The sequence below is a fragment of the Molothrus aeneus genome, chromosome 16 (assembly GCF_037042795.1).
Source record: "Molothrus aeneus isolate 106 chromosome 16, BPBGC_Maene_1.0, whole genome shotgun sequence".
Lineage (NCBI taxonomy): Eukaryota > Metazoa > Chordata > Aves > Passeriformes > Icteridae > Molothrus > Molothrus aeneus.
Genome location: NC_089661.1, coordinates 8,117,889 through 8,145,674, shown reverse-complemented (window position 1 = coordinate 8,145,674; position 27,786 = coordinate 8,117,889). Strand labels below are relative to the sequence as shown.

The 27,786-nt window shown below is 42.6% G+C and overlaps 1 protein-coding gene across 1 annotated transcript in view; it reads right to left on the bottom strand.

Annotated features, from left to right (window-relative positions):
- XYLT1 (xylosyltransferase 1) overlaps window positions 1–27,786 on the bottom strand; it is a 169,597-nt gene that overhangs the window by 76,393 nt on the left and 65,418 nt on the right. The window contains exon 2 of the mRNA XM_066560670.1: window positions 5,549–6,074. Coding sequence (XP_066416767.1) covers window positions 5,549–6,074 — 526 coding nt within the window. The remainder of the gene's footprint in view (window positions 1–5,548; window positions 6,075–27,786) is intronic.

Sequence of the window (27,786 nt, the reverse complement as noted above, 5' to 3'; positions counted from 1 at the left end):
AGCAGAAAAAGACAAATCTGGGGTTCAATGATCTGTAGATCAAACCCAGCGAGTCCAAAAATGCACTGCCAAAATGTTAAAAGCTAAACAAACCGCACATTTATATGTCACTGTGTGCATACATGCATATTGAGCAGATGAAATCCTCTGTTTGCTTCATTACAGCTCCCATTCTTTTAAAATTCTGTAGAGGATGCTCTCATTTACATGCCTTAAAGAACAGCTCTGCTCCACCCCAAAAGTATTTGGCATCTTGTGGCTTCTCCTCTCCCTTCCTGAGAATCACACCTCTTTCTGCTGAGTGCTTTGTAGTCATCAGATAAAAACATTATGGACATTCAGATTGCTATTACCTGTGTGTTGTTCCATAAGCAGAGCTCCAGAGCCCTTTTCTCTCAGTTTGAAAACCAAAAGGTTGTGTTTCTAAAATAAAATGGAAATTTTTCTTCCCAGCAGCCTCTAAGAAGCTGAAAGCACTTGCTTCAGTGTGCCAGAGCAGCATTATCAATAAGTAACCAGGGAGAAGGCAGTCTGATCTGCAAAAAACTCTTTCAGTGCTGATAAATTATTTGGAATGAGGGAATGATAATTTTCCTACTTTATTGTAAGTTGGGTTTAGCCCACAAGGATGAAGGTAGTGGAAAACCTGTTTGATTTAAAAACTAAGAAAAGACAACAAAAACACTCAAAGGAAATAAATCAGGATCAATTGTGGCTCTCTTTTCCTAGGGACTTCTCATTTGCTAGAACTACATCTTAGAAAACACTTCTCAAAAAACTCTGCTATGTACTTTGGTCTATCTAGGGCCATAATCTGGGCCAAGAATAAAACCAGCTGGATAATTAATTAATGATAAGGATTAGGCCAGAGTCTCCCCTGCGGATATGGCAGCTGGGAGAAGCTGGCCCAGAGGAGGGCTGGTGCAGATACCACCTGGGACTGTGCCTGTGATGACTCCTGACCTGGTGGCAGTGACCAAGCAGGAATTGTGCTCTGTGTCCATCCAGCAACCCCGCAAGGCAAGGGGTGCAGAGCTGCAAACTGCCATGATCCATATGGAGTGAAAAACAGAGAACTCAGTGACTGAATCCAGGCACTGGCCAGCAGCTGGGCTTTTCTTCACCTCAGGAGGACAGAAAGTAGAAATCACAAGTTCAATATCATGTTGAGATGTGGAGTTGTGTAATTACAGTTGCAGTGCTCCCATTGCTGTTGGGCAGGCTCACAATGGCCATTCCAGGACTGTGCTTCTGCCCACAGTAATAATGGATTCTGTGGGGGGCAACGTGGCACAGATCAGCTCACCTGGGCTTGGTTCAGGGGGATTTTATCCAGGTACAGAGCGATGGGTATTTTAGAGACAAGAATTCTCATTTAAACTTCTGCTTCTTCCCAGTACCTCTGCACAAGAGGAGGACCATGCATGATGATGGACAAAGAAGGGAGGCAGCTGGTCCACATGCACTGACAGCTTTGGAGAGCAGAAGGGAGTCTGGCCCACCAGAGAATCAGTGTCTGTGCAGGACTAGGCCAGAGATGGCTCCAGCAAGGAAACATCTGCCACATTGTCCACAGGTTGCTGATCCCTGTACCATGTCTCCTGAGACAAAAGGAACTCCCCAAAGGATGTCTGCAGGTATCTTCTACACCTGCACAGGACTGGATTTGCTATTTCCTCATCTAACGTTGTGCTGAGCCTACACTTCCTGTGTCACATTTGCAGAATGCAATTTTCCCCAAAACACACTTCTACAAAGACCAAACATCCCCTTCTGAGCCAAAGGAGACTTGCAAGCTGCCTCTTGCCCTGCTCTCAGTTGTGACTGGGTATGGCTGCACCTAAAGCCTTCGACACCAATCTCCTGTGCCATAGCTTTTGTGCCATGTTTTTAGGACCAGCTTGCAGGGAAATGCCAGCTCACCTGCTCTGCAAGTCAGGTGACTGGTGAAGGTGCCACGTCCTGTTCTGCTCCAGCAGCCATGCCCTTAGAGGGACTGCAGCCCACAAGGAAATAACACCTGCACATCAGGCAGGGGACATCATGCTCTTGATTTTAACAATTCTCCCTTTTATAACTGAAGATCCTTATTATCAACTTCCTTTGCCTATTGCCTTTGGAAACAATAAAACACTTTAAAAAGTAACAGCTGGTATGATCCTGTTCTTGTTGATAAGCACTGAAGTGAATGTATCACTTAACATTTCTGACAATCCAGCTGGATGGAGTCCTGTCCATGATTGATAGCTGCACTTAGCAGTGTCATGGTTTTGATCAGCTGAGACAAGATCCAAGGGGATTAAAAGCTGGATGACATCTCAATGGAAACCACAGCACTGGGAACACGTTTATATGTTGGGATAATGGATGAATGTGCTGCTCCAATGCATAAATATTTATACTTCACAGTTTTGCTGAAAACAGACAGGAAACCTTTGTTCAAACCAAGCTGATGGGAACAACACTCACATGCTGAACACACAGGCTCAGACCCCAGATGTCTGACTGCTGCTGAAAAACACCAGATCACTTTTTTAATACAAGAAGTGCCTCTACCCACATCTTCCCCTACCAGCAATCCCACCAATGGGGTGTCCTACATCTCCAAAAGCTGATGTGCAATACTTTCAAACTCTTCTGTAATCAAGTTCAACTCCTTCCAAGTACCAACAGAGTTGATGAAGTCACCTTTCATGAGGGATGGAGTCACTCTGTGGCTGAAGAACAGCAGTATTTATGTTCTACAGTGGGAGGAGAGATATGGGACCACAACACACTGAAACTCAGACAATGGATCTTTAACAGGCCTAAAAATTCAAGGGATCTACCAAATGATACACATACAAGGCCTTCCAGTAGGCACTATGTGCTTCCATGAGGTTTTGGGGTTCCCCCATGTCTGTCTTGACAGTCCTGTATTCAAACATTTGGGAAATGACTTCAAGGTCTGGATCTCCTCCATAGGTTTGGTGACCCAATCTTCTTGTGCACTGGTGCTTCCTGCATTAGCAGCTCATCTCCCATTCCATATGCTGCTGCACTTCTCCACAGCAAAGCTCCCAAATCTGCTCTACAGCAACCTTGTATGGAACACAGGATGTCCAGACTTTCTGCCAAGGAAATCTGGCAGTTGAAGTGGTTAACTTCAGCTGTCAGCATAGGCGGGAGGAAATAACCTTGAGGCAAAGAAAAATCAACATTTTCCACATGTATCCATCTGGCTAGGCTAACATGTCTCTGAATTATTCTTTTTAAACAAGTGTCACCACTTAAAATAAAAAACTAAATGAAACTCTAGCTCAGCAAACCTAAAAATTTTAGACACAATCTTTATGCACCTAATATTTTAATGTGGTATATATCCATACCACATAAGTTTTTCCTAAATTAATCACACTTGGACATTTTCATCATTTTGCTAGACATATTTGTAGCTTCCAGTTTTCCTGAGAATTTTACTCTGACATTACAATGGAAGCACTTATACCAATGTGCTATGTACCTGTATGCTGAAAGGCTTCACGTGTAAAATGTGACCCTGTTCCTGGTTCTAAGACCACACTATTATCCTGACTGCAGGGCATAAGAGATAAATCCTGTATTTAGAAAAGAAGCAGTAAATATTTATTGAGAAATCTGTTTTTAAGGATGGCAGTTGTTTAAAACTTCTGGAAAGTCACCCTGCATCCCTGGGAGATCACCAAGCAGGGTGTGATGGAACCATAGGTGTGTGCAAAACGGCAGTTGCAGTGTCTGCCCACACTAATGACAACACACCTTCAGCTCTGGCCAGGATATCACTTGCATATTTGTATTTGGGATACATTTATCTACACAAGATTTATAGCATTGGTCCCATTACTAAGACATCTTCTTGATCCCAAAGGTGTAGGGCAGTGTCTGCAAGGTGCTGGTCTCCCTCAGCTTTCTCAGAGACCACAGTGACTGCACAGCCCTGAGGGAAGGGGAAGAAGGGGGAAGGAATAGCAAGGACACTGATGCTCATCCTGTTACTGATGTCCGCTTTTGCTCCATTTTTAACTCTCTACTGTTCTCTTGTCTTCCCTTCAACTTGTGCTGCCTTTACTGTCCCTCTTCCCTTCTTCCCACTGAACACCGTGTCTTCTGCCTGCTCCATTAATTGTCTCCAGTGTCTGCCCACCCAGCTTAACAATTTGGAGTATTACCATGATAAGAAAGGGAGAAAAAACACCAAAAGAGGCGTGGTAAAAAACCAAAACAAACAGTCACAGATGCACTGGAGTGGGGAATGAGGGTGCTCAGACCATTCATCCTGGTAAGATGCAACATCTAAATTAAAAGCCTAAGAATCTTGTTACAGGGAGATGTGCTTTTTTGGATACATTCTCTGGGGCAGCTCCTCTTTTTCACTGTCTGTACAGGGAATTTAACCTCCTCATCTCTGTAATAGCAATGCCATCCTTCTCTCTACCACACTGAAATCACCCTGCAGTAACCACTGCTTTGTGATGGTGCAGTAAAAAACCCATTAGAGGATGTTCCCAATGAAAGGAACTAAATATCCCCTGGTTCCCATGGATCCCCATGTTTATTCTATAGTCTCAAAGCAAGACCTATTCTCTAGTTTATAAATCCCCTCTGCACTTTCAGCCTGGACAAAGACATGGCATATCCACCTGTGCATGGCCAATTACAGGCCTGGGACTCTGAACTGTTGTATAAACAAATGCTGCTGTGGGTAATGCTGCTCCTTGATCAATACCCATTTTGATCAACTGATCAATGCTATTTTTTTTAAAGGCATTTTACTCTATGGAGATCTTCTAGCTGGATGAACAGTGGCACATGAAGCACTTTTTGAAAAGTAGAAAAAGGTCAGCTCAGACATGCAAACTGACAGCAAGCTGAGAGGTAACTCGTGATCTGAGGGCATGGAGAAACCAAAGCAACAATCAAAGCTTGGCTTAGGCCAGCAGAGGTAACTGACTTTCCAGCAGTGATTCTGAAAATAACTTTTGCTGATTCAAGAACATTAAAAATAGAAGTCATCCACAAAATTGGATTTTCCCCTGTGCTTTCGGAATTTTTTAAATATACTTCTAACAATTACCTGGGTTATCAAAATCTTAGGACTCCAGTGTGACAGAAAAATAGCCATAACATCAATGCCACTCATGCATTGGTCAGCAAAAAGCTCCAAAATTCACAATGGCTGTTCTCTGATTACCAAAAAGCACACAACTCCTGCACAGCATGGCAAGATTTTGACTATGCTTCTCTGTGTCTGTAGATTAAGAACTAAAAGAAGCAGCAGTAGCAGCTAAATACCTAGATCACATTGTGCAATAAAAATCTGGTGGAAGTGAATTCTACAGGAATCCACCAGGGATCTTGTGACATCCACATTATTCCCTTGTTCAAAGGGAATTGAAAGCCTCCCTTGTTTTCGTGGGCCAAGCCATCACACATCCTGGCAATAAAGCCATTTCTGTCAGCAGAAGGCCATTCCAATTACACAGAATGCTTCCCCCAAGACAGTGTTTGACTTCTCCATCTCCCCACTTACCCTCCAGGGCACAGAAACGTGTCACCTGCTCCGGCATCAGCTTCCCCAGCTTGTGCTGGCAGTACACGTCCGCGATCTCCTGGCGGCACTGCTGGGACTTGGCGCGGGACATGGCCGAGATCGCCTCCTTGCCCGTCACCTCACACTTGGGTGGTTGGTCGTATTTCAGTTCAGGGGAGCTGATCTCAAGCTTTTGTATAAGATGCTCTGTGGGAAACCTGTCAATCTCCTTCAGGTTGTTGCTGTTGCTGCTGTTTTTTCCCAGGGGATTGCTGAACTGCACCACCTCGTTGGAGTTCTTCCCCAGCAGCAAGTTCTCCTTCATTTTTTCCTCTTCCAGTTTCTTTCTCAAGTGCTCCTTTTGTTTGCTAAGGGGTTTTTTCACCAGCTCAGACTGGTGTTTTTGTCTCTGAGTCCTGGGAGCAAAGTTACTGTTATCAATAGTTTCAAAGTCCTTGGGGACCGAGTTTTCATTATTGCTGTCCGTTCGCATTTTCTCTTTTGGTCGGTGGGAAAAATAGCCATCCTATAAATGGGGAGAAAAATTACACTCATCTTACTAAACAGTCACATCCCATGCATGACAAGCATTTCTTACATGAAAACATAGATCAATTACAATCCAATACACTGCAGAAAACCCCTGTGTTGGGGTTTGCAGCAGACCAAAGCTGAGAGGCCTCTGTGGTGCCCAAGTCACCTGCACTGGCATCTCTTCTTCACTGGGCCAGAGTCCAAGCCCTATCTCAGATGGAGCAGGGAGGTTTTACACAGGTTTGTGAGCAGTGATTAACCAGACACTTCACCCTGACACCATTAAATATCCATGAGAAAACAGACACAGGTTTCAAAGGAGCAAAAGCAGGTCCTTCAATGCTTTCCTTCACTCCTTGTGATTACCCATCACAGTTTGGTATCCCAGAACTGCCTCACTTCTCTGCAGAAAGCACCACCTGACTACAGCCTGAGTTTTATTTCAGTGAAGTAACTTTGCCACAAAACAAATCCCTCCCAATTTTGCACTTTTTATTTTCCCTTGATTTCCTACATGTTTGAACCCTCCCTGGGAAGGTCAGAGCCAGGCTCAGGTGTCAGCTCTTAACCATCATGATCCTCCCCTCGATGCTCTTAGATAAATACACAGCCCACAGCTTTGCCACATTCAAAATCTATCATGTAAAGGAAAAGGAATAGACCATGTAAAATATTTTTCTGCATCAGGGATGGGTGAGGTTGAGCTGCCTTTGCTCCAGCTGTGGACACTTGGGGGGGACACAGTTTTTAGATCCGTGGACATGGAAATATCTCTGTTTGCAAAAGTGAACAGTAGCAGATAAAATCAATGATGAATGGTTATTAAAACATCTGAAGACAGGAGTAAAAATATTGGTAGATTTTTTGAGTCTGTCCTGTTTCCTTTCCACTTGTGGAAGCACATAACCAAAAATCAGAGACTAGGAAATGACAGCATCACTAATGATGACTGATGGGAGCATCTTTTAGCACCTATCAACCACATTTTGCATTCAAAACATTTTATCAGCATGAGCTAATTGTTTCTCACACCTCTTCTGGGAGGAACTATTTAACAGTCAGGGTTTGCAGAGAAAGGAGAGAGAGATAATGACTTATCCCAGGCCATGCAGGGAGTCAGTATCAGTTTGACCTCTGAAGCTTGGCAATGGGAAATGTTTGAATAGCTTATTCATTAGAAGAAGTTGTTTAGTGAGTGAATAAAGGGATTCTCTCTCCATGAAAATATCTAGTTTGCAACAAGTTTGAGCTGTCAGACACAGATGAATGCAAAGGAGTTTAAAAAAACCCAACACCAGACAACAACTCACAAACCAAAATCCAAACATTTTTCAAACAAACAAAATACTTCTAGTTTGGGAAGAAATATTTTTTTTTTAAAAATAAAATTCGAACATTTAAGTGAAAACATGAAATCAATTTCTTTTCTCAGACTTACTTTAAGGAAAAGAATAGCAATTATACAGACACACAGGTTCATTTAAATACAAGATGACTTTCAGGGTCAGGAAGCCCAACCATTAATCCAGCATTGCCAAGTCCAACACTAAACCATGTCTTCCAGTGCCATATTTACACAGCTTTAAATCCCTCCAGGGATGGTGACCCCCACCCCTTCCCTGGGCAGCCTGTTCCAGTGCTTGACAACACCTTCCATGTATAAATTTTTCCTAATATCCAATCTAAAGCTTCCCTGGCACAACTTGAGGTCACTTCTCCTTGTCCTGTCACATGTTACCTGGGAGACAGGACCAACCCTGACCTGGCTGCAGCCTCCACTCAGGGAGCTGTAGAGAGCCATAAGGTCTCCCCCGAGCCTCCTTTGCTCCCTCAGCTGCTCCTCATGGGCCTTGTGCTCCAGCCCCTTCCCCAGCTTTGTTGGTGCTGATTGAAAGCCAAAGAGAAACAAAATAAAATAACATTTCAAGGCAACCTTCATTCCCAGGAATGACCAAACTAAAAAAAAAAATTACTTTCAGAGCCCAGCTCCCACCACTTGTCCTGTACCTTCAATGGATCTTCAAAGAAAAAAACCAACTCTGTTTTCTTCAATAAACCTTTTCTAAGGTCTCTAAGGCAATGCCATGACAGGATATTTCTACGTATCTTGGCAACATTCTCTCTCACAGGCTGACTCTCACTAAATGATTTTTGTCTTCAAATTAAAAAAAAAAATCCCAATCTGTAAAGCAAATTCATGTTAACAAAAGGGAAATGAAAGGAGAGGAGATTTGCTGTTGGTTCTTCCCAATAGTTCCTATTACCCACAAAGGAGACCTGGCCTGCACCAGAGCAAGAGGCACACACCTCCCATGTCCTGGGGAGCACAGAGCCTGCCCATACCCTGCCCTGCTGCTCCTTGCAAACCTCTCTGGAGCATGACTAAATGCCAAAAGAGGAGGTGTGGGCAGTCCTTGTTTCACACAGCATCTGGCACTACACTTGTGTGATGTTTCAATGGGAATCTTTGCTCCCCACTTTGCCAGCCCTGCAGCAGTGATCCCACCATGCTGGGACAGAGCACAGGGCTGGGATGAAACCTCAGGAGAAAAGGCAAAGCAAACAGCAGAATTATTGGTGTATGGTTCACCTCTTTAGACTGTTTTCCTCTTTCAAGTGCTTTGCCCCCTCTGGGAAATGCTTCTCCAAGTCTACATGCTGCAATCTGAAGTAAACAAACGAATTCTAAATGCTTCCAAGGCAGACACAGCTCTTCCCTGCCTGCAGGGACAGTGAACACCACAAAAACTCCCACCATACAGGTGTGCACACCCAGTGTCTGCAGGGACATCTCTTTGGGAGGAGCAGGGACTAAAAATAAAGCAGGCTTTGTACAACAAGTGTAAAACCAAGAGCTAGAGATATACATTGAAACATAAGGACACATAACAAATACTCCAGCTGGAAAGCCAAACCCAGCCTCACGCAATGTCACACTTGCTGGTGCAAGTGTTAAATGCCACAAAACCTGAAATCCTCACCCACCTTTGATCTGCATTTCCCTCTCGATTGCTTTCACCAAAGCCAAGTGTGATTTTTACAGTACAATGATTTCAAGACAGGTTCCACACGTTTGCAGCGCAGAGGAAATGAAACTCAGCACTCCCAACTTAGAACAGCAGCAGCTGCTGACAGTAAGTTGTGCTCATTTGTGAAGTTCAGGGCTACAAGCAAAAAGCAGCACATCAGGTGTTCAGCTGGCTACACAAAATGGGTTTTACTTGCTCTGCAATACTTTATTTTTACAGTTCTGGATTAATTGCAGATTTTATTTGTCACAGATGTCTAAGACATTCAAGACAGGGCAGAGTCATCTCACAGAGAGATGATCTTGAAACCAGGCAATCCCAGTTCTGACAGTACCTTGGGACATACATCAGCAGGTTCACTGTCTGAATCATCATTTATTTCAACTTTTATCAAGCTATTTGTTAGCAGCACCTCCTTATCTCTGTGCTTGCAAATCACTGGAAAAATGGAAGGCCAAACCAGGACCAAATGAGAAGTGTAAGCCCATTAATACAGCCCTTATGTGTCCACAGCCAAAGATGAAAGCAGTGTTTTCAAACCAACACCTAACACTGCTGTTGAAAGCACCATTTTGGTCTTTGCAATAGAGCAGTTCCCTCTAGGCATAGACCAGAAGAGGCTATATCCAAAATCAAAACATTTGAGAGGCTACCTTATTACATTTATTACAGGTGTCACACACAACACGTGCCACTCCAGAGCACATGTTTCACCTGTGCCTTTCCTGCAGTCCTAATCTCTGTCAGTGTAAAGCCATCCCCTCTCATCCAATCACTCCATGCCCTTGCTCAAAGTCTCTCCAGCCCTCTTGCAGCTGTTTCAGGTCCTGGAAGATGCTATAAAGAAACCTCTGGAGACTTTGCAGCACCATATTTCCAAGATGAAGTGTGACACTGTGGATGCCTATCACAGAACACAGGCCTAAGAGAAGGACTGCCACAAGCAGAAATGTTCTGTCCTAACTTTATCTGGTTCTCAGAAGTTACAAGCAGAGGTTAACTGCTGAGTGCTCAATGGCAAGAGCCCTGGCAAGGAGAGTTTTAATGACTGTGGGGCCTCTTCTGAGCATGCAGTTCAGGAATAACAAGCAAATACTCCAAAACTGGGAAAGAACAGTCTGTACCCAGGAGCATGCATGAGATGACTGCCAATTACATACTGATTGCCATTGATGTTAAAAATAGTATTATAATATTAATGCAAAAATAAGATTTTAAGCTCAGAGCCATTTTATGTAACGTGAGAATTTGAATTCTGCTCCAAATCCCACTCCCTGTTGAGCACACAGATTTTAATTCTCCAAAGTCCACTTCTGGTGTGTTTTTCAGACACAATGTATGCTCTTTGGTGTATTAGCCACTTCATCTGCAGTGATTGAGGGTCTGGGGCTTAGGTACTCTGAGCTTGATTGAATTCAAAGTCCCATCTATCTCAGGAGGGAAAGCCTGGGTTTCTGCAGAGACTTTGCAATCTACTGAGGAAACCATGGAACAAATTGCTGCTGTCACCTACTACAGACCCAGCAACAGCTGCTGCACCTAGCACAAACACAGAGAATTTGGAAGAACTTCCCAGCTGTCTGTAATGACAAATGGATTTTAATGACAGCCTGTTAACACTCTCAGAGGCTTTTGCAAGTACAACCCACACCAGTTCAGCCAGACCCCAGGTAAGTTTGCACACCTGCAGACTGCCTCTCCTCACATTTTGCTTGCCTATATTTAGAAGACACATCTGTCAGCTATATTTGCATCCAAGCTAAGCATGTTCAAGCATAAACATGCATTTGGGGTTACCCAGGTCACAAATTCTCCTGTACTTTTACAGGTACAGTTCTGTATCCTGCATGCTAAAGGCAGGAGGGTAAAGATAAAGACCATGGCTCCAATACAGGGCACAGGAAACCTCCAACAAGCCAGCCCTTTCTCAGTGGGGCATCCCACTGCAGGATCAGAACACTGCAAAGCCATTAGGTACAACTCACTGCCCCTGGAAGGGGTTCCTCTGCCAGCAGCCTGGATTACGCAATAGGACTGGTAATTTTTGCAATACACAAAAAACCAGCATTAGACCAATTTCAAATCTGCTTTCAGAGAGAGAACCTAATGCACATTTAAATCAGCAGAGACCCAAACCTCAGCAGCCAGGGGTGTACCAGCTCTGCAGACAGCACGGGCACACAGCCAGTGGCTGAGGGATCCAACTCAAGGCACCAAAGCCAAGGGAAGAGCCCACAGCAGGCAGGCAGGCAGGCACAGCTCCAGCATCCCCTGCCACACACCTGAGGAGGAACAGTGCTGCTGCAAGGCTCCTTCTGCACAGGCTTTGTAGGGAACCTAAAAGAAAACCCTACTCAGCTCACAAAGGCACACAATAGGAGCTTGCATTTATCTGCCAGAGGTGCTCATTGCATTGTGCAGAGCACTTCCTCCTGACAGTAAGAAAATGCTCCCTTCTTAGGAAAAGTTATTCACTGTACAATTGTTTATCAACAAACTCCTATAAATACTATACAGATGGATGGACCATGTGCAACCCAGCCCTGAATGGCAAATGTTCACAGTTACAGTTTATCTGACAACTCATTTTCTCCCCAGCACAGAAGGATTTGCTGTCTTTTTGTACTGAGAACACATTCTCATATTCTTCCTCTGGAAAAGCTCGGTATCTCAAAGACACAGCAAAACAAACCAGAAATGTGCACATGCACACACAAACACAAAGATGCAACAACAAAACACAAAGATCTTCCTCTAAATACAAAGTACTGGACATGCTGGCCTTGAGGACCAGCTATAAATCTAACACCTGTACTATAAAAAAGTACATATTTTTCCTCCTTTCACATAGTAAAGCACCCAATTATTGACCTCCTGTGAAAATATGCAATTCCTGGGCAGTCATGCAGGATCACACACAGCTGAGGCCCCAGAGCTGGGACAGGCACCTGCTGCTTTGCTGGGGTGAGCTGTTCGGGATCCAACCAGCTCACAGCTCCCAGAGGGGGGGAATAGCTTCAAAATCTGCACCACATGTCAAAGCCTCAGAAACCTGCTCAGCTTTCACAGGACTATCTACTTTACCTGTCCTGTGACTGAGAAGAATTTAAACAGAACTACGAAAAGATAATTAAAACAAGTTTCTGTTCAATATTAATCATAGCTGTGACATATTAGTTTGTAGTGCTTGTTAATTATTTCAGTAAAGAGACCTTCCAATTGTCAGAGGAGTCAGGATGGTATCTCTACAATTAAATCTTCTTTTCCTGCTCTTATCTTTGTGCATTTGTGGGCTGTTTCTTAGTTGAAATCAAAACTTTTGCATCCAGAAGCACAAACTTTACACTGTGGTCACCCCATTGTCTCCTGTCCTACCACACTCACATCTTTCAAACTGTGAAACCACCACTGCTCTGCTTGAAGCCCTCATGCAGCCACGTGGATGCAGAGCAGACATCCCATTGTGCCCTCAAAACAAACAAGAAATTGGGAACTTTAATTGAAGATGTGGTTGATGTGCCATGAGACCCTTGGAAAATGAGTACTTTTGGCAGGTTTGAACAAAAGTGAGGCCAAAGACAGCAGATGGAGGAAAGGCAGCAGATGTTAATGTAGTTATATTTTTCCATATGTTTTTCTGTTTTGCTGTAATAAGTACATTGTACTTTAATTGGCAGTGGCTGAGGACTTAGGGGAAACATTTTGTGAGAAATATATTAACGCTACTTTATGCCTTTCATTAGAGAGGGAGGTGCAAAAGGTGAAAATAGATTTATTGACTTGCAAGCTGACCAAGATAAAAGATGTAATTGCTTCAAACACAGTGCTTTCTGCTATGTAAAAGGAAAATGAGACAAAGCAATAATTTGGGTTAAAAGGGGGATTCTGATACTTGAAAAAGCAGGAGTCCTTCAGGTTCAGCTCTAACAGATACAGGCACAGCCAGCCCAAAACTATTGCAACACTTGGCATTTCAAAACACAGAGAAACAGATGGACCACCACAAAGTGCACAGGGGACCCCTCACTGGAACATCTGCACTGGTAAGTGATTGTCTGGAGGACTGTTTTTCCCTTCCTTTCCAAAACTGTTGCCATCCATTTTTATTTTTCCTTAACACCAATTTCAGCAATGTGACCCAAAACTCTAGAAACAACATCAAAAAGACATCATTAATAGAAGTTGCTTTTATCCCCTTTTATCCCATACACACATTAAGGGAAAATGCTCTGGTTTGAAATTGAAGGAAAACAGCTTCAAAACTTTGGCTGCTTTCTTCAAAATAGTTTTTCTGGTTTTTGCTAACATGTGACTTACTTTCAGAGTGATTTAGATTAGGGAATAAAATAATATTGCATCCCTCAAGAGACCAAACAGATTTTCACATTTGTTCCAGCTTAGCACAGTAACTGTACAAAAAGCCATAATTGTATCAACAGTAATTTCAGATGTTCTGGTTATTAAAAAGTTTGGAACACTGCTAGAGGGAGCTGTGAAAGCACACATCAACAGTCCTTCCAAAACTGACCACTTTGTTTTCTGCTAATTTAAACTTCTCAGGAAAGTTTGCACTTTGACATCACAGACCAGTCAAATGTATTCAATCTGTAACAGAATTTCATTTGTAACCAGTAACTGCCCCCACTTTACATATTTTGCTCACTTTCAAATGACACTGGACCTCATTAGGACTCCAGATTCAGTCACCAGCTCTGCCTCTGGCAAAGTCCATCCCAGGGATTCACCACCAGGAACAGCAACACTCCCTGGGCTGGGGCAGTGAAACACTGAGCTGGGGCAGGCTTTTTGTCTGTGTATACACACACATATTTTAATATTTCCCATCTCTGCTCTCCATCAGCTTTAGCTCTACCCGGGTGTGGGCAGTGGAACCCACCCCTGCATGACACAAGACATTGCTCAGCTCCCAGGCAAACAAGCCCTCAAAAGACTGTTCATTCAAGCATCTGTCCTGCAACATTAACCAGGGGTACTGAGCCTCCTGGACCCACTTCAGCACAGCCACATCTTCAAACAGAATTCACCACAAAACCAGGAAAGACGTGAAGGAGGACTGGCCTGACAGTGCAGCTCCTCAGAAAGCTCAGGAAAGCCCTGGAGGTTTATTTTCCTACAGCTTCTCCCCTAGAGAAAGGGGATCTTACAACAAAGAGTTCAGACATGAAGGAGCTTACCAGGAAGTCAGTCTTGTGAAATACTTCTTAAATACTTTCAAGGGAAAGTATTTAAGTGACTTTTTATAAGAATGTCTATACTTCATGATCCTTGAATAGAACCTCAGTTGAAAAGACAAGGTAGAGCAGAGCAGACGCTAATTAATGCCACACAAGTTCTTAACAGGAGCTCAGCAAGTGAGGTCAAGAACTGATAAATCCACATGATTGTTTTTCCTGATGGCTATTCTGATACTGAAAGGAAAATGTAAGATGTTCTGTGTTTTTATTTCTCACCAAATTGTACTGCTTCATTGTTTGACAAAGGCGCCCCAAAGTGATAGTATGTAAATAAAGAACACAATGTAAGAACAGGGGTAAAGCTCAATAATTTCCATGTTTAAACTATGGACATGATAACCACACTGAATACCCATTACCAGCCAAACTTTCATTTCTATTTTTTTTTGCCTTCTCCTCTCAATGACCTAACCCATAAAAAAAAATAACATGGTTAATCTGAACTGAATTCCTCAGCTTTCATCTCTATTTCTTTCATCCAATATAGATTTTATATCTTTCAGAGCAGTAGTAAACACATGAAATTGCTTCCTGGTGACTTGTTATTAACTAGATTCCAACTAAATTCATGAGGATGCCTATTCCAACTCCAATCTAAACAATCTTGAGCAGCCCAGGGTGAATTGCTGAGACTCACAATAAATCTCTGGCAGCTATAGAAATTAAACATAATCAGAATATGGATGGTAGAAACCAAAGACGCCCTCTCACACAAATGAAAACATCCTTGTAAAATACAGTCAGTTTAGCACAAACGTATTCAGCCTTAATTAGGTAGAAAATCTATTTAGATGAATACAATACAAAGAATAATAATGAACTTCAGGATTACATTTTGTTACTTGGAGGGAAAAAAACAACACAAATAAATGGGAAGTAATTGGACCTTATTTAATAGTCTCAGAGTATCAGCTCGAACAACTATAATCATTAAAGGCCCTGCAGTGATCTTCTACTGATAAATGCTGCTAAATCAGAATTACAATACAACAAGCATGAAGAGCAAAGCCTATTAAAATGAGCAACACTAAAAGAAATAGATTAATTCAAATCTTTTTTCACCAGCACCACAAGGAGTCTTTGAGCCAAGCACATAGAAATGAAAGGCTTCCATGTTTCCTCTTGTTTTGGGTGAGATTGAAATATTAACACTTCCACACAGGTGATTATTGCAGGGGGACTGCAGGTGAGCAGCAGTTACCTGCTGCTGGATTTGTGGATGTGCCAGATACTGGTTTGTACCTTCACAGAAAGTTCTTCCCTAAGACCAGTAGTTACATCCATAAAATAAAATTGCAAAAGCCAGAGGATTATTATGGGCTGTGCCACCCACCTCCTTAGCTACCCTGTCAGCAGTTCAGCCTGGGACTGGCCTCAGCAGGGGTGGGCTGTGTGGCACTGCATTCTCAGTTTTTGCAAATTCCTTCAGAGCAATACGAATGAGTAGTTTTAACAACATGATGAAAGATGACAGAGTTCTGGGGTTAAAAGATAGAACAAAATAAAAATTTCTGACACCAAAAAAGATGCACCTTAAATTCAAAAACTTAAGTTCAAAATTTTATTAGCTCCAGCAAAGATCATGAAGAATATATGCATTAGGAAAAGACATCAGAAAGTTTTCTAGGAAACTGCCCTCTTCCCTTTCTTGAATAGCAACTCACTGTGGAGACCAAACCCTTTTTCTGTACTGTACTAAACACACTGAGCACACTTGACAAACACCAGATTGTAAACTAACTTTCTTTAGCCACAGAGCAGCTTTCCCCTCATGCTGTATGCACAGTGCTGTCAAAACAGTTATTTGTAATTACACTGCATTTAACAATGGTCATATTTCCATAACTCCACACTTACAATTCTGTCAGAAACAAGGACTCCCTCCACACACAGTGATCATATCCCAGCATATCCACATCCTCTGCTGACAGAACCAGATGGGCAGCACAGCATAATGTTAACTTAGCTCATAGACTGTGCCACACAGAAAAATCAAATCACAATATACTCCACTGTTTTAATGAGCATCATTATGCTAGAGCATAAAAAAATGGAAGGCAGAGAAACAATGATGAAAAATGAGTCCTATCTAGAAATTCTTGCTTGTGTCTTCCTCATACTTTACTATTCTAAACCAAAAAAATAATGTAAAGTGAGCAGGGAAACTTTAAATTTGCATCTACGAATAGATATTGTGTGGATTTCATCAGATTTATTCAGAGATTTTGGTAAGTTGTCTTCTATAACAACAGCACTGGTCCAAAACATGCTGTGAGGGAATAGAACAGTGGTGATACTCAACAGTGGCATTATTTCCACTTAATTGGAATTAAATGGGCACTGGAAGGATGATTGCAGGATGAGATTACTACTTCTGCCTTTCTCTACAGCTGCTCTTTGGATTTTTTTCTTGATTTTGCAGCACTCATGAACTCCCACCAAGCACTGTGATAGGGTGAAAGGCAAAGACACATTTCAGTTCCAGGGACAAGTTGTCAGTGATGCCACACATCCAGTGGTGCTTTCTCTCATGGAACAAATGAGAAAATTCTATCTCTGTTTTTATATCTCAAACCTGGTGTGTAGGACAGGATTTAGTTTTTTATACACTAGAGAGTTCTCTTTTACAAGCATGTTTAATAACCTACAGCAACCTTGGTGCACATACTACTACTGTAGTGCACTGTAATTCTTTAGAAAGAAACTGTTTTGAGAATTTTCTGATTGCTGGAACACAGTTTCATTTGCAGAGACAGCACAATGATAGCTCACACATCATCCTATGTATATCTTTCAAAACATGTATTTCTCATTAGTAATTTTACTATGCCAACCATTCCAAATATCAAAGTGACACCTGACAATTATAATGCTACATGTTCACCAACATAATAATAACGCTTCAGCAGAGTGATATTTGCAAGGGTTTAAAAGGAAGAAAATCTCTACCTAAAATCTCGCGTAGGATGCATCAACTGCAGAGATGAGGGCACTGCCAGAAATCAGTCTAAGGGAACTGTTGGTATTACAGATTTGAAGCTAACAGCTTCTAATGTATGGTTTGTAAGGAGGGATCTATCCACACGAAGCAATGCCAGGGAGAGACAGACACACACTGTGTCTCTTTAGCGATGGGGACAGATCAAGTACAGCCATTCTGCAAGCTTTGGCCCTTTGGTCATATATCTCCAAGAATATATATCCACATATCCAAGAGAAAGGACTTTCAGTATCCTATTTTGTCTGATGAGCTGCTGTCTCTCAGTGATGCTGCTGTGAAAGGTGCAAATTCAGCAAATGTCCACACTCCAGGTCCTTGTGCACATCTGCCGGCAGCAGATCGCCTCCCCTGGAAGCAGCCAGGAACACCCACGTGCGCCTCAAGGCTTTCCCGGAGAAGCCCCTTGCGGTGACAGGTTGCACATAATTCCCTTTCTGAAGGCCGGGCTGTTTCGGGAGAAGCAGCACGGGAAAGATGCCAAAACTCGGCCGCTCCCCCGCCGCGATGGCACAGAAATGTTTGCTGAAGGCCGAGCTGGCCGGAATACCAATGCAGGCCAGCAATGAGCTGAAGGGCAAACAGGAAGGAGGGAAAAGCCCCTGTGCCACAAAGGAAACAAAGGGCCGGAGCTGAGCTTTCCCAGCGGGTACCGCAGGCAGCGCCCAGCGCTCCGCAGACGGGCGGCGATGCCGGGACGCGCTCCGGGCTCCGAGCGCTCCCCGGGCCAGAGCAGTGCTCGCTGCCAGCACCTCAGTGCTGCCCTTTCTTCCTCTCTATTAGCATGAAATGATGTTAGCCGAGCCGATCTGAAGAAAGCTGATGCGAGCCGAAGCCTGCCGTAAATCCGCATGTGAAAGGATGCGTTTCGCAGGCGGTGAAAGCCGAGAAGGAGATGTCGTCTTCACTTAGTTTAATTCCTGCGTGTCCTTTAGAGCAGCAAAAGCCGTCATCGAGAAGAAACAACGAGAGTCTCTGTCTATGGCTCAGATTCTCAGTTTATGCCCAAATAAATTCTATATTCTTCTGAAAGCAGCCCCTTTGAATGACTGTTGAAATGGGCTATTTTTGGCTTCTCGGATTGCTCAAGGAACTTAAAAAAGAGCAGACTTAGGAATGTATTAGGCAACATTTTCTCATTGCGTTGAAATCTCCACCATAATGAATGTCTTGGAAAGAGCAACAAGATCGTTATCATCCTTAACTCTTCAACTGGAGCCATGAGCTGGGCTGCTTCCAGCAGACAAGTGGCTCGTGTTAATTTTATAGACAGGATTGAAATAAGTTAAGAGTCACTTGAATTATCTTTTTCCTTTGCAGTTAGTGAATAAATATGGGCTAGTTGGCCAAAAGTCCCCACTGACACAGAATATTGCAGCAAGACAGTAGTGGCTGAAAAACCCCTGTTCATCTTATCTGCCATCAGTCACCCACAGAGAGAGGGAAAGCCAATTGCAATGTTACACATCTATAAATACAAATTCCTCTGTTCTCTACAGCCAACAAGACTGTTCTCACACATAAGGGTATTACTTCAGTGCTGGTTTTACAAATAAGGTGAAATTCTGGCAGTGCCCACCCAAAGTCAATGGACAGGAGGAAGTCTTCCACTCCTGGTGAGCCACATCAGCCCCACAGGGATCCAGCACATTCCAGCACAGTTCTGCTCACAAAATACCCCACCACCAGTGTCTGACTCAGAGCAAATCTAGATGATGAGCTACATCTGCTTGCAGTGCTAATTATTCTATGCAGTGCCCATATTCTAATGAATCTCCTATAAAGAACCAGTACTTTTTTACAATATAATTCCATTTATGTTGTGAGATGGCTGGCAATGAAATTTCTGAAGCTCTAAACACATCTACCTTGAAAACTGTCTCCAAGTATGTTCAAAGAAACAGGCTGCCGAGCAAGGAACAAAAACCAGGATGATATTGCATGGGGCAGAAAAGTAAATTTACTTTCACTGCTCTTCCAGGCATTTGGAGGGGCAGAGTGGGGGAGAACAGTGAAATAAAGGATATTCAACACCAGAAAAAAGCATGCATGAACTCTGATAAAAACACCGTCTAAGCAAGGAAATGGTCTACCCATTGCACTGAGGAGTAAAACTGCAGATACACAGCCCAGGGCATAGGAAAAGGGCAGAGCCAAGAGTGCAAAATAAAGGCAACTATCTGACATGAAAAACATAATTGACAAGTATCTGTAAGAAATTGTTTGACACCAGCCCTCTTGACTGTCAGCCTGACATTCATTAAGTGCAAAGAAAAAGTCTTTAAAAAGCAGCATTTAATTACTTACTGAATTGATATTACAAAGCAGTTGCTTTTAATTACAGATCACATTAACACAAATATGACCCTGATCATTAGGATTAACTGTAGTGATCTTGTTTGCCAACAATAGAATCTTTGTATTTAAAGTAAAATGTCATTAAAAAGCCACGGGAAGTTCATCATTAATGTGCAGGCAGTGTAATCTTAATTTCCTCCTGCAGATACTGAACTGAGACCAATCATGCAAGATTTCCCAGTATGTAAAATAACTGTCAGTTTTCATTACAAAGAATATGAAGCAAAAGGAACACTGAAATAACAAGGCTGAAACAATTTTCCAGATTTAGAAAAATCCATGCCACACTTTTCCTAAGAGCTTAAGAGATTTTTTTCCAAGGGGTATATTTTCCCAGGAATCCTGAAAACAAGATGTAATGTTGCTTTGTTCAGAGCTCAGTTCTGGGCTGGTAAGACCACAGCAGGCTGATTATTCAGCCTACCTCTCATGCAGATGTGGTACAACCTCAAGTGTATGGCAGATACTATTTATTTAAGAAAAACTGACTAAAGATCAGGGGAAGTGCCAGCAGTTAGAGATTTTAGTTCTTGATAGTACAAAAATGATCAAGCAGACTTAATGACAAAATGTACAAAGGCAAGAGTAAGGCATGGCTCAGAAAAGGGAATTACAAGAGAAGAAATATAATCTTCAAGAATAACTTATGTCAAGCAAGTCAGACTGTGACATCAGCACATGTGGATGTGAAGGTAGACAGCTTTCAGGAATGTTAAACAAAGGGCTCAGACCTCTCCAAGACCCTGAGCAATTTACAAAAATTGGGCAAGAAGTAAGGAAAACAAAGCAGCTTTCTAAAATGTAAGTGTAAATGTATAGGTAGCAAAAGTTTTACGTATTACTCAGAACATACACGGTATAAACAATGGGAAAGAATGAGTTTGATATATATCTGGATTAGTCTCTAAAAATTATGAACAGTTTGAAGACATGAACTCTGGATTAAGTGTATTTAACACTTATTTAGCCTCAATCTCCTTCATACTATAATCTCTGACCCCATCTTGAACCTTGCTGCTGGGCACCCATCCTGTCAGATGCCATCCATGGCATACAGTGTGTTTTATGTTTGTCTTTTAATCTTATCTCTCAGCTTCTGCTTTGGTGTTCAATAGTTCACCTTTTGTCTGATTGTTACCCTTGCCTGGGTTCCAATCTTTGCAGAGCTGCAAACCTGCCAGACAAGGAACAAAAAACTCATTTCTAAATAGATAAGGGAACATAAAAAGAGCCATGGGTCAGGTTCTGCCTGAAGTTAGGACAGTAGGTTTTGTGAAGTGCTGCCAAGATGAATCAGGCTTCTTCCTCTAGTGCCTTGCTGGTGAAAACACATGAAATGTCCCAAAACTTCAACCTCAAAGCTCTAATACAGCTTCAGCCAAGGACCAAGGGCTGCACTGTTTCTCCACCTCATCCATCCCTACCCTCCATTCAAGGCTGCCCCTTGCACTGCTGAACTGGCACAGGTGTATCAACACCTTAATCTGGCTGGCTCAGGAGCCCTGAATGGGATCAAGAAAGCCACCAGTATTTTCCAGTTCATTGTCAGCAATGAAAGTCATCAAAAAAAAACCTCCGAAGCCTCTCCCTAATAAGCCCTGCGGTCAACATCTTACCTCTTCTTTCTCAGAGTGACACAACAAATTGGGGATCAACAGTTTGCTTTCTTCTCTTACCATTATTTCTCAAGTTCCAGATAAAATGACATTTTCACAATTAGTTTAGTAGTTTAGAGCTAAAGGCTTATTAGTCAAACTGGAAAAGATCTGAGTATGACCAAAAGCATGGGTTTGACATTTTTAGCAGTTAACTCCCCAGGACATTGCATTTCTATTGTTGTCAAAGAGCTGGAACAAGCCTCAAGACTGCACCATGCAAAGCTGAAACAAGGAGGGGCTGAGGGCTCTAGGGTTTTCCAAATCCAAGAGCCCCAGGCTGCAGCGTGCCCCAGAGACCCCCACAGGAACAACAGAGCCTCTCCCCCAGCTGCAGCCACAGCAGATCAATCTGGAGGTGCTGGTCCACAGGCACAGACTGCCCCAGCTGGCACAAGGGCACATTTAAGTTGTTCTGCAAGCACAGCAGTCATGGCCATGACACTGTTAGTGGAGGCAAATCAAATGGAAGTCACTGGGAAGGCCCCAGTGTCCTAAACCAGAGTCTTGTCCATTGTGGCACTGCTGAGCCAGCAAACCACAGCTACAAGGATTTGACCAGGTCTATAATGCATTAATTACCCCCACAGCACAGGGCAGGGCAGTTCATCATGCTCAAAGGAACTTGTATTTTTTCCTATTACAAATAAAATGGTTTGAGGTTATGCTCCCTGCCTGGTAACACTGTCCCAGTGTTTATGCTGAACATCTTTCACACGGTTCTGTTACCCAAACTCCCCCTACATCTATGATGGTGGTCTTGGAAAGACAAGAAAGAGGCATTCAAAAATGCATGCAGGCTGCATGTATTCTTTATATTTTCATGTGTGTAAAATGAATAGTTAACCAAGCAATTCACAGTCAGGATAAAGCTACTCCAATACAAAAAGTTTCTGTCCCTCTAAAATCTGGCTGATGTTATCACAGAAAACAAATAAAAATGGATTCCTTGTTCCTTTTCCAGACATTTCAATCAAATTTTTGACTCCCTGCAAGTCTCTGCCTGTCCTACTGGTAATGACCTTCATTCAGGAGACAAGGTATGGAAGAGCACTGAGTGTTTCCACAACTCTCTGCCTTCCTTTAATTTACCATCTCTAACATCAACAGTCCCAAGTCTCTCTTGAATTATCACTCCTCAAACAGGCTTGTATTGACACTGGAGATCTTCCTCCTACTTTTCAAGTGCCATTAAAGTCCTTATGAAGATGCACACAAAATGGAAATATTTATAAAACTGTGAAACTGAAATATGCTACATATGCTGAAGGCTAAAGTAAAAACAGCAGATGTCATTATTATGCATACTTATTATATATTTACATTTTATGTATCATTTACATATTACACACTTCCTCTTTTTTTTTTTCAAATATCAACACACTTGATATTATCAAATAGCTTTTTAAACAAAAGCCTGGAAAAAGCCCGTTTGTCTTCTCTGCAACCTCATAAATCTGCAACATCTCTTATAAAGATCTGTTTTGCAACAAAGTAAGCAAAGGAGTGGGTGGAGGAAAAAGCCTTTTTTGACAGGCATCCTCTTTGCTGATCCAGTTAAAGGAAGCTGGATATTCAGACAAGTGGTTTAAATGTAAAAAAAAAATCCATGTTTTGCAATGGCAACAGATAAAGCTGCTGATGTGGCACCTTCCCAGTGCTAAGAATTGCAAGGTTTGTGATTGGAAGTTTTTCCTGCCCCAGTGAATTTTTAGGTGCTAAGGCACAGAGAGGCAACTCCTGCTGTTTGCTCAGAAAAGGTTAAGGGAATAAAGGAAAAATCAGCACATTTGCTTCATCTCTGACACTCACTCAATCCAGGGTGACTCATGGCTGCTGACAAAGCCTGGGCTCCAGAGGAAGCCTAAGGCTTTTTGGTCTCATTTTTTTAATTTCGAAGTGAGAATAGCTGTAATTATCACGTAGCTGACACTCATCCCTCTAAAACTAGTATGTGCATAAAACAGCTAATAAAACAAATAAATTAGAGCTGGATGGGAGCTGGTTATGGGACTGGTTCTGTGCAGCCTGCACAGCCCAGCAGCAGCTCTGGGAGGCAACCAGTTCCCAGTGGTTTTCCAGCAGCTCAGCTCCAGCAGAAGGCATTTCCTCAGTCACAGGGAACTGCTCTGGACACAGACACAGGTCCCTCTGAGAAGTACAAATGTGGGAGCACAGCACTGTGTAAGTAGAACGATCATGAAGAAGTACAAACAGAACTAAGCAGGGCTGACCCACAGTACTGTGAGAATCCAAAAATCAATGATAATAGTCAGGTGAGAGAGTTGTCCAGACCTGTAAGTGAAACAGAGGCATTTTCCATGGGAAAACTACAGCTCATCTAAAACAAAATAGGAGGCAGCAAATTCAATTTGCAGATTCAGCAAATTCAGGAGGAGAAAACAAGGATGATTTATCTCTGTGTTCTTGCTGCAGTCTGTGGCCAGCTTTCACTAAAATGCAATGTGTCTAATGCTTATACAGCATCTTCCACCCCAAACACTCCATGACACACAGCTCCACTGAAATATTGGACATTTCAGTAGCAGCACAAGCAATAAGTAACTTCTACTGAAAAAATTAACACAAAATATCTTCCTGAACTGCTTCAGAAAGCTGTGGGCAAGTATCCTACATAAGAATCAAAACAGGACTCCTTTAACAAACATTCCCTTTCTAAAAAATCTAAACAAAATCTCATTTGGGCTGACAGTTCATTTTACATAAGGGAGGTTTCAGAACCAACTCACAAAGTCTATATATGAGAACGTGTGCCAATATTAAATTTAGATAAGTCATGAAGTCTTTCTGACAGGGTTCTGGCAGCTGCCAGTTTGTGTTTCACTGATTTTATAGGTCAAATAATAGATATTCTGATGTCAGACATTTGAGTACATGATCATTAAGCAATACTTTAGCAAATCCAAAAGAGCTTAGAAACTACACATATGGTCCACAGCTGATTTTAGCCACCAGTAAAGCAACTGTATGTTGCTATAATAAGAGATGCAACTGCTGCACTCAGATGACACCATTAATTTAGAAACTACTGAGCAGCAAGCAGGCCCTGCTATCCTGATTGTTCATCTGCAGCAAAGAATGACTTGTCCAGTGAGCCACCCTGGTTACTCAATGACAAACTGGGACCATGCAGCTTTTCAGCAGTGCATCACCATCACTGAATTGCTGTGGTCTGTACCACTGATCAGTACCACACTGATGCCAAGACAATTTTTGCCTTTTCTTTTATATACCTTTTAGGTATTCTTAGTGCCCTTAGCATGCATACTTATAATTCCTTAAGTCTGATAACTTAAGACAGTCTTGGTATTCTGTTAAACCAAAAGACCAAACATCTTAAAGACCTTGTAGCTGGAGGCTGGAAAACCCAACACTATCTTAAGAAACCAAGGTCCCTTCTAGAATACATCCTGTAAACTCAGATTAGGCCAGTCTAAAGAAGAATATTGCTTTGGAAAAAAGCTTTAGAAAAACATCATGCTATTCATCCAAGCGTCTCATTGAGATATCTTTGTTAGATATGCTGATTTGTGAGGTCTATAAAATTGTATATGTAATCTACCATGTGCGTACATTTCGATGTATTTCGCCTTGGCAAAGTGTTGCACCATAAAGGTCCTTATTAAATACAGAAAGAAAAGCCCTTTACCATGTCTAATTCTTAATTTTAGGATCAAGGAAAAGGCATCAATGTGAAGAAACAGAAAACTGACCACACATGAACATAAAGAAGTGACAGAAGGTAGAAATGTAGGAGAAAAGAAAACAGGGAGATGGTGCTTGTTTTAGGGACCCAAGAAGACAAATTCAGGTGAGTCTGAAGTCTCTCCAGCTGCCATCCAATAAAGGGTAACTGTCACACTGTGCTGCAGCTCTGTACCTCGCTGCCAGCCCTGCCTGGCCCCAAAGAGCAGAGCAGATCAGACAGCTGCACTGCCACAGCACACACACAACAGTTATGGGGACATCAAACAGGGCACAACCCACCCACTGCAGGCTCAGCAGCTGTGGAGAGGGGCTCTGCAGCTCTCATGGCACACCTACAGTCACTGCAAGCAGCAGCCACCAACACAGCCCGTGCTCTGCACACCTGAGCCAAACCCTGGAGCTGCTGCCCACAGCCTCTGCCCAGGGCTCCTCCCTTCAGTCAGTCCTGCTCAGCCCAGGCACCTGCACACCAGGTGTCCCCACTGCCTTTGCCACTGATCCACCCCACAACCAGAGAGCACAGCAGCCCCTGCCTCACCCACACCCCTCCCAGGGAAATGCTGGCACATGCTGGGAGCTGCACCTTTCCCAATCACCAACAGAAACAGGGGTGCCACATTGCCCAGAGGTAAAGCACAGGGAACTCACTGTATTTTCCCTACATGGTTAGGATGGGTTAAATAGAAAATAGTATCAAAAATAGGTATTTTCCAGGAATTACCTATATGCCTCATTAACCTGATTATCTCCACCTGATAACCTCCTAGGAGCTATTGCATAAAGCATATGGACAGGAACATATTAACTTCTCAATCCCTATCTCCCACCATAACCCTTGTCCAGTTGTCTTTGTTCAGATTTCCTTCTGGAAATGACAGAAATGTGAATCATTTCAGATGTGCAATCTGCTATGCAAGAAGAATGACACACATTGGGAGGTAACTGAGACAAGCCATAAAATTCTATTTACACGTGGCTCTGAATTTCTGTTGCCATTTGAAGGAGCATAAGGGCTCATTTAGAGCCAACAAATGACAATATTTTGTTTTGCATCTCCTGGGTTTTTAACAAATCAACTGTTGCAAGAATGCTTTTTAACTCCCTAGAGGGACTTCTTCCATGTGAAGAAGTTTCCTAATATAGAAAAAGAATTAAGCAAATCAAGGACCCAAGTAGGTCCTAATACATACAGAATTTTAACAGATAGCCTATGAGATATGTAACCACCAAAAACTCTCTACCTTATTTACATAAATATATACACAAAGGATGATGGTCAAGGCTATGAAATTATCTACAAATCCATGGAGAGATATATGTAGCACATCACTGCAAATTATCCCTTACGTAGGAGGGATGTGGGAAAACCTGGAGGAGAAAAGATTGCTCGTGCTATTTCTCCTGGTTAATATCTTTGACTAAATGAAATTACATGCTATTGTTACTCTTAGCAGAGCAATAGCCAAAAAGGCACCTTCCTGTGGTGCCAGGAGGAACTGACACAGCCCAGGGGCTCAGCACCAGCACATTTCCACAGGCTCTCCCTTTTCTAGATCCTCGGCAAACCTACAGCTTAGACACAAGCTATAAAGACTCTTACAAGATTTCCCTGCACCTAATTTAATGGCTTTTTCAAGCAGATAAGATAAATGAGAAACAGACTTAATATATTTTTTAAATCCCACTATGATTAGCAGGAAGATTTCAATAAAATTATAATTAAAAATATTTTCTTCCAGCCATACTTATGTGAAATAAAGACCACCAGGAAAATGAAGATCACTTTTTTTTTATTCTAAAGCTCTGGGATTTTCTGTATTTGCTTTTCACCCTTACCAGAAGGCCAGAAAAGACACTATGAAGTGATACATCCAATGGATAATATGCCAAATAATGACAGGTTTATAACTCTAGTTAAAGATTTAACTTTCATACTGAGGCCATGCAGGCTATAAAATATGAACTCATTGCTGTAACCTCCAAGTTAACCAGTCTGCCAATTTTACCTCACCCTTTCTTTCTCATTTGTTTCAAAATACTTTGTAGTTCATATTTTGAGCAGACAAAGACCTGAAACTGTGACCCAAGACAGAGCAAAACTGTAACCACCACAATGTGATAGCAAAGGAGGCAAGAGGGCAATCCGGATTTTGAGATTTCAAGATCTGGGATGCCATTAAGTGGCTGAAGTACAAACACAGAGCAGATCAATGCTCAGAGTAAAAAGAAACATCTTTTGGTGTTAGTGGCAAGCCAAAGACCAGAAAGGCTTCCTTCGGTACAGTACACTTTTTTGACTCAAATGAAAAACTCAGTTTGCTGCTAATTTTTAAATTTATTTTTAGTACAGAAGAGGAGTTCTTTCCCAGCTGTACCTTGGAGATTCTGTTCAGGGCTGTGTTTTTTCTGCCAGCACAACGTGACCGTCAGGCAGCTGCTGAAAGAGCGCCCTGTGCGCAGCTGCAGCCCCGCGCAATCGTTACCCTGCCCACGTCCCTGCCCATGGGCAGCCCTGCACAAAAAGGGCCTGTGCAGGAGCACAGAGCTGCCTCAGTGCCCAGCAGGAGCACAGAGCTGCTTTAATGCCCAGCAGGACCTGTGCAGGAGCACAGAGCTGCCTCAGTGCCCAGCAGGGCTGTGCAGGCACAGTGCGGCTGCGGCTGCGCCCGGCACTGATGGA